Raw genomic sequence first — 12,500 nt, 5'->3', positions numbered from 1 at the left:
GCTTCATCCCCGAATTCAGTTTATCACCGGTGTCCGACAGGAAGCCACGAGCGTCCTCATCAGCATCATCATTTCCGGTGAGACAGTAACCATAGGGGTACGTCATGGCGGTTCCTGGTCGAAGCACCTGTTGTTGTAAACGAGTTGATAGCCATTTTGGGCGGACTTGGTACGAATTTTGTACTGTTCGGGTGATTTTGCGCACTTGACGAATGTGTGTTTTGCGCTCTGGGGTGCAGGGATGGCGCAGTGGTGAGAGCACTCGCCTCACACCAATGTGGCCCGGGTTCGATTCCCGGACTCGGAGTCATATGTGGGTTGAGTTTGTTGGTTCTCTACTCTGCACCGAGAGGTTTTCTCCGGGTACTCCGGTTTCCCCTCTCCTCAAAAACCAACATTTGACTTGATTTACTTTCATTGCTCATTTCAGTTTACAGTGTCCCCAATTAGCGCTCCAGCGCTAGAACGACTAGACACTTAAATAAAGTTCCTTTCCTTTCCTTTCCTTTCTACCTCCAAAGGGTGGCGGAGCTCGTCCAAAATGTTTTGGCGCAGAACCTCATAATTGAGCTGCACCTTTCCCTTCACGTTGAGAGAATGACCCTTGACATTTACACCGTCTTATCATCATTACACTTGAATCCATAGTTTTTTGGTTTGCCCGAACAAAGTTCTGTAATGTGCTGACCGGATGGCCCCATCTTTCCATTTAACTCCTCGTTTCAACACTTGTCCGGCGACTTGTCCTGCGGCTGCTAACGATTGACCACTGTTGGCTGTACGAAGTCCCGATTGTAAAGATTCCAACACGACCGGTGCCGCTATCTTGATCAATTCGTCCGTGAATCCGTCCCCGTCTTGACCGCGTCAGGTCGGGGGATAATACCGTGTCAGACTGCCACCTCTCATGATGTGTCCTTCCTCCAAACACCTTCTCCTGGTTTTTATACGTGCGCCCTACGGCAACGGAATTGAAACGTGACGATGGTCTTGCCCGTACTAAAAGCAACCAGATGTTCATTACTTTCAGCCAAACTGTCTTTGATCGCGTCCAAGTACGGGCAACGTTCCCAACTCGGTCTCCTTCATTCTGGTCATTTTCTTGGCCTCCTTGTCATAGAGCGAATACTGGAGGGTGGGACTCAAGGTGTAGGTTCCATCCACGTGTTTCTGGATGGTAAATCGGATTTATGACGATTCGATCTTGCGCAAGGTCCTCCTTTCCATCGCAGCATCCTCTCCTCAACGAACCTGAGATCACCTGTCGACTGTCGATCACGGACCCAGCTCGAACACCTTAAAGAGAGGTGTTCCTCTGCCATTCCATCTGATGGATGAGGGCTTTCATGAACCCGACGGCGTCGATGATAGCCGATTGGTTTTGGATAAGATCGTCACGTTTGTGTGTAGATTCGGTTGGCATCAATTCGGTACGTGGTCACCAACAAACTCTGTATTTGGATCGAGCAATTCTTTCAGTTCCAAGCCTTGGTTGTGCGTGGACACAGAGGTCAGACCGTGGTCCCAATCCCCATCGAATTTGACGGGGTGGGGTAAACGGATCTTGAAGCTGCTGCTGGTATTGTTGGGGAATTCGGGTGATATGTCGCTGAGCAAGACGGTGTGAATCATGACGTCGACAAAAATGCAATTGGACGCAAAGCCCTTGATCCGCAGGAAATGACACCCGACGTCTGTCGACTTCGGTCACACAGACTTGTACAATCTAGATCCGAGACCCACGGAGACGATGATGTTCCAAATTTAGAGGTTCCCACCACCTTCCCCCTTTTTTATAAGGCACGGTCCGGAGCAGTTCGTTGTAGGACTTATCCACCCATTGACTTTCGATCAGATCTGCGTAGACGTACAATGGATGTTCGACGACGGGAGGTCGTGCCACGGCATATAATTGAGCGTAGGCCTCGTTGATCCGTACGAACCGGCAACGGTACACGTTCGACACGATCATAAGCATGGCAGCCTCCTCTTTTGGTTTCCATCGATGCATTTCCTCGACCCACGTGACAGGTCGATGATAAAGCTTTGGGGATAAGCTTCCAATAATGCTCCATTGCGAAATTGGTCGACCCCAAAATTAGACTGCGAGCGGCCTGCTCTTCTGAGGCAGTCGTGTTTTGTCACGCAAACGAATAAAAAGACCGAGGGAGGCTTGGGAAGAAGAGAGAAAGAAGGGACTGCACCCTTTTCTGTAACCGACGTGTTCAGAATGACCAAATCTGCTAATCTAGTAAGTGAAAGTGATATGACTGATGGTTCCGCCTCTGTTATTTCTAATGTCACGTAACAAACACTCAAAGTAACTTCAGTAACGGCGTGGGAATATTTAGTTGGATGTCGAATTCAATAAACTATTCGGAAAGGAAACCTCAGAAAAACTACTTTGTTTGCTTTGAATTTAATGAGCGACCTTCCAAAGAAGCCCCGTAAAAGAAGAGGTAGAAAAGCTAAGAAGAGAGAGGCTTTAGATTTTTGCCGGGTTTAAGTGTTTAGGTAAGTTTCGACGGTGTGATATTCGTGCACAACTATCAAGGACAAATTATTTTCTAGAACGGACGACTCGTCAATCATAAAATCTGAAGTCAGAAGTCAGAGCTTGTTATGCAGAAATAATGACTCAATCTTTGTTTGAAGCCATATCCTTTAACAAATTTCCTTTCTTCTCGAAGTCAACTACCCATAGATAATCGTTCGACCGAATCTGGTATTCGGTCATGCTGCAACGAGGAACGATTTCCATGAGCGGATGGCGTTTGATTTCGGTCACTCGTAGACAAACTCTCATAAATAATGGTCTTGTCGAAACCAGTTGGTAGCAGCCATAACATACTTGCCCGATAGGAGGGCTTCGACTGCAAGTTTCTGCTCCTGTTTGGGTTCAGTGTTTCTCACTTGAAAGGATAAATGATCGAAATCTACCGCAAAAGCCATATCGTGCTTATAATCAAAGCACAATCTAACAAGAAGTTGTCAACTGGCCTTGTCAACTGGCCAATCCGAATTTCCCTTTGCTAGTGTAACGGGAAATTCTGAACGCGTTGGTTACAGAAAAGGTAGCCCGCGCCGCAAGCGCTCCTGTTCGAGCTCCCAAGAGCTCCCAAACGGTTTTCCGCAATCTGGCCGCGCGAAAGTTGGGGAAAGAGGCTGAAGGAACGCCTGCAAGAAGACCCCCTGTTTTTGAAAAATGCCCACCTTCTTAATGATTAACTTGACATGTAATTAACAAATTAGCCAATAGCAGATAACCTTGTTAACACACGTTTACCTTAGTCAAAACAAACTGTGGCACCGAGATCAATGCAGAATTTGTCAGTGTGATTTTAAAGTTAAATTTGTAACGGCAGCTTCCCAGTCTGGTAAGACTGGTTGTGTTTCTTCCGAGAATTTTCTTAAACCATCAAAAAGAAAAGATACTTACAGACAAATTCTAGCTGATGTGCAGAACGTTTGGAATAGAAGTTGTCGAAGACAACAGCCTATTTTCAGAACGTGTATGCAATCTGTGCGCTTGTAAAATTCGAAATTTAGGAATATAATTTGTACAGAGTTCGATCGGTAGTAAGGTTGCTAAATGCAAAATACAAAAATTTGGTTTTATCAACGGAGTTGATAATGTAAATTGGCCACCGTACAGAGATTCTAAAAGCTGACGTTTCGAGCGTTAGCCCTTCGTCAGAGCGAATCGAGGGATTATGGGTTACGTGTAGTTTTTATAGTAGAGTAGGAGCTACGCTATTGGTGGTAACATGGCAACGTGAAAAATAGGAATATATTAGTTAAATGAAAAGCGTTCGTTAATACCGTGAGGATTAAGGGTGCCGATTTGAAAGATGAATTTTTGTTCCAGATTCTTGCGGCTTTCCGTCGTACCTAGATGTAGGGAAAGGCCGCAGATAGCCATGTGTTTTTTGGAGTGGTTAGGCAGATTAAAATGGCGAGCGACTGGCTTGGATGCATCCTTGTCATTGTTCTCAACATCGGGAAGGTGTTCGCGGAATCGGTCACCTAGTCGTCTACCTGTCTCACCAATGTATAATTTATTGCATAACGTACAGGTTATGCAATAAATGACATTTGCGGAGGTACATGTGAAGCGATCGGTGATCTTAACAGATCGCTTAGGTCTCGATATCTTGCTAGTGTTAACAATGAAAAGACAAGTTTTGCATCGTGAGCGGGCGCATTTGAAAGTGCCGGGTTGCTCATTAGTTTTGAGCGCGCTTCTAACTAAAAAGTTGCCTACGTTTTTGTCGCGTTTGAATGAAATAAGTGGAGGTTGCGAAAAGATTCTACCAGTCTCGGGATCATTTTGGAGTAATTTTTTCAAAACTAATGAGCAACCCGGCACTTTCAAATGCGCGCGCTCACGATGCAAAACTTGTCTTTTCATTGTTAACACTAGCAAGATATCGGGACCTAAGCGATCTGTTAAGATCACCGATCGCTTCACATGTACCTCCGCAAATGTCATTTATTGCATAACCTGTACGTTATGCAATAAATTATACATTGGTGAGACAGGTAGACGACTAGGTGACCGATTCCGCGAACACCTTCGCGATGTTGAGAAGAATGACAAGGATGCATCCAAGCCAGTCGCTCGCCATTTTAATCTGCCTAACCACTCCAAAAAACACATGGCTATCTGCGGCCTTTCCCTACATCTAGGTACGACAGAAAGCCGCAAGAATCTGGAACAAAAATTCATCTTTCAAATCGGCACCCTTAATCCTCACGGTATTAACGAACGCTTTTCATTTAACTAATATATTCCTATTTTTCACGTTGCCATGTTACCACCAATAGCGTAGCTCCTACTCTACTATAAAAACTACACGTAACCCATAATCCCTCGATTCGCTCTGACGAAAGGCTAACGCTCGAAACGTCAGCTTTTAGAATCTCTGTACGGTGGCCAATTTACATTATCAACTCCGTTGATAAAACCACCCCACCGACGCAGCAGCACAGTTTCTTTAGAAACTACCCCTTCATTCATTTGCTAAATGCAAAAGTCCACCAAAGCAGACTGTGAAACCATTCAATAGGTTTTAATTGCGATTTTTAAACTAGCGGCGATTTCAGCGCGATTTGCTGGCTGTTTCTTGGTGCGAAGTCGTTGAGGAAATAAATCGTACTAAATCGACACGAAATTACAAACCTCCTCGCTAGTTCGATAATCCACAGTTTTAGGTCAAATCGTCATGAAATCGTAAGTGAAATAGGAAGTAAAAATGCTCAAAATAATCGCATGACTTTGCGCATAGGAGCCATGGTGTGGTTCGTGTCTGCCTCGGTAACATCGTCGTAGGTCCGAGAAAAAACGATGTCAACGATTTCCGACCCGCTGATGGTATCGATAACATCGGGAACACAAACTTGTCTTGACCGAATCCAGTGGGTTGGCTCGTCGCTGGGATGAAGGCATAGGCTGTCACCGGACAGATCCACAGCTCGTTGATTTCGAGGCTCACGGAGCTCATCTTGTCGTGTGAGGCTAACTTGGCGTTTTTGCTGAGAGTCAGATCGATCCGCCATTAATTCTGGGGTTTCATCCACAGCCAAAGTGATAATAGTGAGGAAACTTTTACGGTCAATGAGACGTTGATGAACTGACCCGAGATGCCTGCGAACCGACCGTTGGCAAAACGACTATTTGGTGGGAAGAAGAAGGGACGTAGCATGTTTCCAACGGAATTAAATATGCCTGGTTCTTCGAAATTTCGAGAGTTCCGACGTGGAAACTAAAGACTGTATGTAAAGACTAAGGCTGTTAGGAAGATTGTTAGATCGCACAGAAGACGTTATATGTCTCAATATTCATTTCGTAACAGTTAAAGAATCGAAGTTTATATTTCTTTGATCGTCAAACAAATGTACTATGCAGGTAACCTGAGCCGTATTAAATAAAAAACAGCTGGCAAAATTGAGTGAAACATTGATATGTGTGATTACCGGTGTCTGTCTTTTTCGAATCAGAAAAATCACCAGTTGTGTGTTTGTTATATTATTGAAATTATGGTAAGCTCAGCATAAATAACAAATGAAAGCACAGAGGTTATCTGCATCTGTTGAGAAGATATTGATGTCCGTTGACTAATTAAATAGAATCAAGCTCAGGTCCCTCAAAGAGGTGTTGTGAATGAGTCCTGGGACATCGTTATTGTCATGAAAATTAGCTAACACGGAATTTTGATATTCGTTGCAGAGGCGACTGTTTTTTTTAGAGCTGTTTCCCATCAATTATCGAATTAAAACTAGTGAATTATTCCAAAATGAGGCATAGAAATTCAACAAAATTGGCTGGAAATTTTGAACACAAAAAATGAAAATGGAGAATGGTCAGAATTCGTCAGACTGCCAACCTGTCAGAGAAATTTCAAACAATCTGCTTGTTGTGAATAAAGGACCGACAGCAAATGCCAGTACTGAAAACAATAATGATAACAAATGATAATGTGGATGATATTGATTTGGTGTGAAAGAGAGGAAGGACCATCGGTCAAATGGACACCTTATTACAAGAACCTGATATGACTGAACATGGCGATGATATTTTTAGTGTTGCACCACGAGAAGGTCTATTTCTATTTGTTCATGATAGCATTTTGAAGAGTGATGCAATGGCTATTGAGGAATAGTCAACTTTTTCTATAGAGTTGGGGTTCCACCAAAGAGGATCTCCTCACATTCATGCTTTCATATCATATCATACATCTTTATTTAGAGTAGCTTGGTGTAGCTAATATGTGCGAGGATTTACCCTCCCAACCATGATACACCACAGAAGACAGACCACGACACCGGGAACTACATGCCCTACTCTTTGCGACAAGTGTTCGCGGGTTCTTTTACGTCCCACAGGATCATGAACATTGAAGGGTTGTGAGACGGGACCTCCGGCTTATCGTCCTTATCCGAGAAGACTAAAGAGTCTAACCATTTTGCAGATGTAATTACACTTTGCACTTTGTACTTTCTACTCAGTTATTTAAAGACCCTGAGTGTTGGTCCGGCCGGAGTTGAACTCACGACCTCCCGCGTGACAGCCCGGTGCTCAACCAACTGAGCCACCGGAGCCACCGGTGCATGCGCATTATAACTCGGTTTTAAGGATGCACCCCAGTATGGAAACAACGTCAACGCTAACATTTGTTAATTTTGTTGATAAATATATCCAGGCCAAAAATGAAAATGATAAATCTAGTGAAATAGAAGACTACGAATCTACCGTTATTGCACAAAGTATACTACAGTGAAGCTATAGCATAATAAAAGCATGAACTATAGGAGAAAAAAAAGACTGGAGAAAAACTCTAACAGCACTTTAATTTATTCTCATTAAATTTGCAAAAGCGAGCGCTATCGCAAACGTCAGCTGACCGCCTGATGTTGGGAGACTGAACATTTGGGACCTTAAGCACGCGCGTTTTTGAGACGCGGACGGCAACCGGAAGTGACGTGTTTTCCCTTTCAACTTGTCTTCACTCAACCACATTTATAGTGCCAAGTATCTTTTCTCCATTAGAGATGATAAGTATAAAAATCTAGGAGACACCTCTGTCCTGGCACGCGAAATGTTCTCTTCCGGTTGCCGTCCGAGTCTCAAAAACGCGCCTGCTTAAGCTACCTATTGTAAATAGTTGCGGGGTGCGCGTGCGGGGCACAAGTTTGAGACTGAGTAGTGACGCTACTGAAGGAACTTTACTTTTTTTAACCTAGTACATGGTTTTTATTAAAATTCTTATATTTCAAAACTGGTCTGAGTTTCTTTTTGTTGGGTGGGGTATGACGTCATCATCGATTCTCCCTGCTAAATTTGAATTTACCGCCAATGACCAATGACCATTCTATCCTTGAAGTACAATAGTGGTAGAGGACCCTTCGCATCCGTTTTGACGGTTGGAAATGGAGCATGGTGATTGCATTGAAGCTATCAGTTATAGAGCGAGTTTCAATCGAGTGCATGTCGTAAAACCAAAACCAAAGTAATTACTTTGACCAATCAAAAAGGACGGAGGCAATCCAAAACTCACAGTAATTACACGTAGCCGACACAAAGCGCGGGAAAATGTGCACGCCGCGAGCCACGATTGGTTTTGGTTTCACTTCTGATTTGTTGAAAAAGTGGCGCGAGAACTTTAAACCAATCACCGAGTGAAGTAATGCAAAACCAAAGCAATTCGCTAATAGCCCATTTTCAAGTTGCTGCATGTCTCAGTTTCAAAAGGAGTCCTGGTGCACAACCATTCAAATGTAAATGAGTTGCGTATTCTTATGCAAATCAAACTCATTTCCCTTACAATAGTTGAACACCAAGAGTCACTTCGAAACCGAGACTAACAGCAACTCGGAAATGGCCCATTACTTTCGACACTCAATTGAAAACCGCTCTTAAACACAAAAACAAACCAAGCAATTGTCAGGCTAAATAGAGTACTCTGATTGGCTGATTTTTTCTCTCTTCCGGGAAATTCAAGTTGAGCGAAACACAAAAAATTTTTAAAAAGCGGAATTTAATTTTTTTCATGACAACAGTACAATTAGAGCAAGCGTATTTTAGTTTTACATGTAAAAGGTTACCGTTCAAAGTTCGTTGATGGAAGACGAAGATTACGAACATTCATCAAGCTGAGAAGTGTCCCATCGCTCAAAGAAACGATGCCATATAATAAACATTAACTAGTTAGAGTGTAATGTGAAGTGCTAGTTTTGTAGCCCATATGAACCATGTGAGCGTTAGCCCTACTAATGGAAATGGGCCCACACGAGGACAGAGGAAAACTCTGACCAGGGTGGGAATTGAACCCGCGACCTTCGGGTTAGATCACCGCTGCTCTACCGACTGAACTACACGGTCAGACGGGAGCAGGCTGTGGGAACTAAAGATGTTAAAGTCACGGCAATGAACATGTACAAGTACAAGGAAAGGTTACGTGTTTGCAATAAACAACTTACTAAACCTCAGGGAACGTACTGGGGAATATTGACTCTTGGTTGTTTTTGTAAGGACTTCGCTTCGCTCAGTCCATACTGCCACGACCTCGGCTAATAATCCCCAATATGGCCCTCGCACTCGGTTAGTAAGAGGTTAACCTTAAACAGAACTCAAACCCTAAAAGCTAATTATGCATAAATGACTTTGGATATTTTTTCATGAAGCCCTCTCATTATCATCATCAATTGATATTCCCCTTCTAGGAACTCTATGGCTGGACCATGGATGCAATAGTCAAGCAGATTGGGTTGAAGAATAATTGTAAGCTATGAATACATAGAACCTTCTTGCTTTTGGCTGGTAAATTTTATTTAAGCATTTAAGAATAAAAATTAGCAAAGTAACGTTTCATTGTCGCCATGACATCCATAGGCCATTTCCGAGTTCATGTCTCCCTCATCATCAAAGAGAGTCTAAGTGCGAAGTTTTTGTGATGGTAATTAGCTCTGTTTTGCACATGAATGAATAGACTCGCTTTGAAGATGAGGGAGACATGAACTCGGAAATGGCCTATTTCAAGTGACAAAAAAAGAATTTAATTAACCTGACTAATTTATGCGGTGTGAGGTGGTAGGAATGATTAGCATATTGGTATTGTAACATGTACGGATACATGTTAGAGCGGTTTTCAATTGAGTGTCGTAAAACCAAAACCAAAGGAATTACTTTGGCCAATCAAAAAGGACGGAGACAATCCAGTAAACCAATCGAAACTCGAAGTAATTACACGCAGCCGTCACAAAGCGCGGGAAAATGTGCACGCGCGGCGCACTGTTTGGTGAAAATGTTTGCAATAATTATGCTTTTTTCAGGTACGTTTTGTGGTGTATTTAGAAGGCAAGCTTTGGACAGAGGAGCTATGGCTTTGAAGGTCGACAAAATAGTGACGGGTGCGTTGAGAGGTTTTTCTTGACAAGAATTCTACCACTGCAGGGTTTTCGTTTGAGGCAGGAGGCCGCGGAAGTTTTGTCTGTTTGTTTACCATGCCACGTCCGGTACCTCGATGCGATACATCTGCAGGTTTTTTTCATCCAATAATCTCATGTTGTCCTCCACTAAAGGACAGACTGTACCAGTAGATTTTGTTATCATTCCTGCGCGGTTAATTGTTAAACAAAGTCATGATGATTTTTTTTCTTGAACATTATGGTTGATACACCATAGTTATTCCAAAATGGCCGCCATTTTAGTATTCTTTTGTTTCCTTGCAAATTGACGCTTGTAGCCTCGCTTTCAAAGGTAAAATTCGAAAGAATATTTAACCTTGAACGAGGCCAAATGGGCCAATTTTCAATCAAACAAAAGAATACTAAAATGGCGGCCATTTAGGAATAAGGTGTATTCCTTGCTTGGCTAGCTGAAAAGCGAAACACTGCATCTCTGAGAAGTTCATTTAGAAGATTATTTATAGGGTAGCATACCCCACCCACTTTCGTATCCTAGGAGCTCGGAAACCACGGTACGGCGAAAAAGCGCTTATTCCTTGTACAACCACGAGCCAATCCAGTTTTTGAGGAAACTATCGAAATCCCAGCTACAAGAAATGTGACGGGTGTTTGTTGTCTTGTTTTCCTCCTTAAAAGAGAAACAATACCTCAGTAAACACACGATTGACTGGACCAATTTATTATATTGTCAGGTCACAATGCAGATGACATAGCAGAAACAGTCATTATGAATGGTAAGTTTTTGCAGACGTTTCCTTGTTTCTTCTACATTTGTGGTCACATTCCAATGGAACTGCCTTTTCGTGTAGTCCAATTCATGCCCCATCGCATTTACGGCGACGGCAAACGACAGGTTGCTGTTTGTCGTAAAATGCTTGAAAATTCTAACATCTCTCTCTTTGAAACATATACTGAACTGCGGATATGAAGTCAAGTAAAGCTATGGTCCTCGCAGTTATGGACACACTTTTTAGCGTAGGGAAGCCTGAAAAATTCAGGACTTCAACGGGGTTTGAACCCCTTGACCTAGCGATACCGGTGCAACGCTCCAACCAACTGAGCTATGGAGCCACTGACGTTTGGAGCTGGTCATTTGTGGGTTCTAATTTTCCCGTGAGGAATGAATCAATGAACGAAATGATATATGAAATGAATCATCATATACCTAATGCTAAAATTGCGTCCATAACTGCGAGGATCATAGCTTTACTTGATCTCTCTCTTTTTTAACAAGTTGTTGAATATCTGCAGCTAATGGACATGATATGAGAGAAAATCAAACAAATTCTTTTGAAATTGCATCCATTGGGAACTCGGAAAAATCCGAGCAATCCCATCTGAAACTCGGAAAAATCCGAGGTGCGGATTGAATTTGAACCGATGACCCTCTGTGATCTAATCGGTTGCCCTGACCACTGAGCTACTGGGAGACGTAATGACGAGCAAGCCAGGGTGAAATGTGGATCTTTGACTAGAACTACATCACGTAGTTACAAAGTCAAATAACGACTGACAGCACAGCTCATAAATCGCGCAGTTCTGATCAAAGACCCACATTTCACCCTTGCTCGCAATAGAGTTTCCACTAGCTCAGTGATTTGAGCATCCGACTATATCAAGGAGGGTCTCGTGTTCAAATCCCATCTGGAGCTCCGATTTTTTCCGAGTTTCCAATGGATGCAATTTCAACGAAAATACATGTATATGTTTATACTAGTCAACCTAAATGGTAGAAATGCTGGGTGGGTGAACGTAACGGCGGTTCGTGCCTGGAATTGAAGGGAGATTTTAATAGGTCTTGAGCAGGGATGGTACAAAACGTGGACCCCCAAACTAGATGCCCAACTGGACTTCCTAATAGACCTCACTCGAGAGAAGAAAGCAAACAACAGATGGTTTTAACAATCTCGTCATCAAATTCTTAAATCAAAATCACAAGGTCTTCTGAATTTTTATCCATAGGAGGGTGAACATGACCTCCTTGACGTCTTTCATTTCGAAAGTGCAGCATTTTGACACCATGGTACACAACTATTTGGTTTAAAAAAATCTCTATGAATCTCAGCAGTTTGAGACTTCCAAGTACATTAGGAGATGTCTTCATACACCTGTATTTTATCGCATGAGTGAAAAGTAAGCTCTTTCACCGCAAAGTGAACTCCAGATGTTTTCGTTGATTACGCCATACAAACGATGTACCGCACAGACCTGAGAATTGGAGAGGTGGTCAAAAGATTTGTTTCCTATACTTTGAAAAACAGAGCAGGCCCCAAGATCGTACCGTTCATCGATCGTAATTCCTCCATTCGCGCTTAACCACAATTCCTTGCGCCATTGACCACAATCCCCTGCGTTTCGGAGAAAACTGTGTTCTTCTCCCGATAAGAGAGCTGCCTCGTTCGTTCGCTTCAGGCTCACTCACTGCGGCAGCAGTCATTCATACATTTGCTCAGATAAGTTCTTTGAAGTGTTTCAGCCTGGCCTTTTTCGTTTGCCAAAAACGCGATGCGAAGCCTTTCTGATCCATCCAAAAG

At 43.0% G+C, this 12,500-nt stretch overlaps 1 protein-coding gene across 1 annotated transcript in view; it reads left to right on the top strand.

The window, feature by feature from the left end:
* LOC137997021 (cytoplasmic tRNA 2-thiolation protein 1-like) overlaps positions 1–12,500 on the top strand; it is a 24,839-nt gene that overhangs the window by 4,805 nt on the left and 7,534 nt on the right. The window contains exons 5-7 of the mRNA XM_068842709.1: positions 9,223–9,280; positions 9,832–9,909; positions 10,659–10,700. Of these exons, the coding sequence (XP_068698810.1) occupies positions 9,223–9,280; positions 9,832–9,909; positions 10,659–10,700 (178 nt within the window). The remainder of the gene's footprint in view (positions 1–9,222; positions 9,281–9,831; positions 9,910–10,658; positions 10,701–12,500) is intronic.

This window comes from Montipora foliosa, chromosome 3, assembly GCF_036669935.1.
Source record: "Montipora foliosa isolate CH-2021 chromosome 3, ASM3666993v2, whole genome shotgun sequence".
Classification (NCBI taxonomy): Eukaryota; Metazoa; Cnidaria; class Anthozoa; order Scleractinia; family Acroporidae; genus Montipora; species Montipora foliosa.
This window is presented reverse-complemented; position numbering and strand designations above follow the sequence as displayed.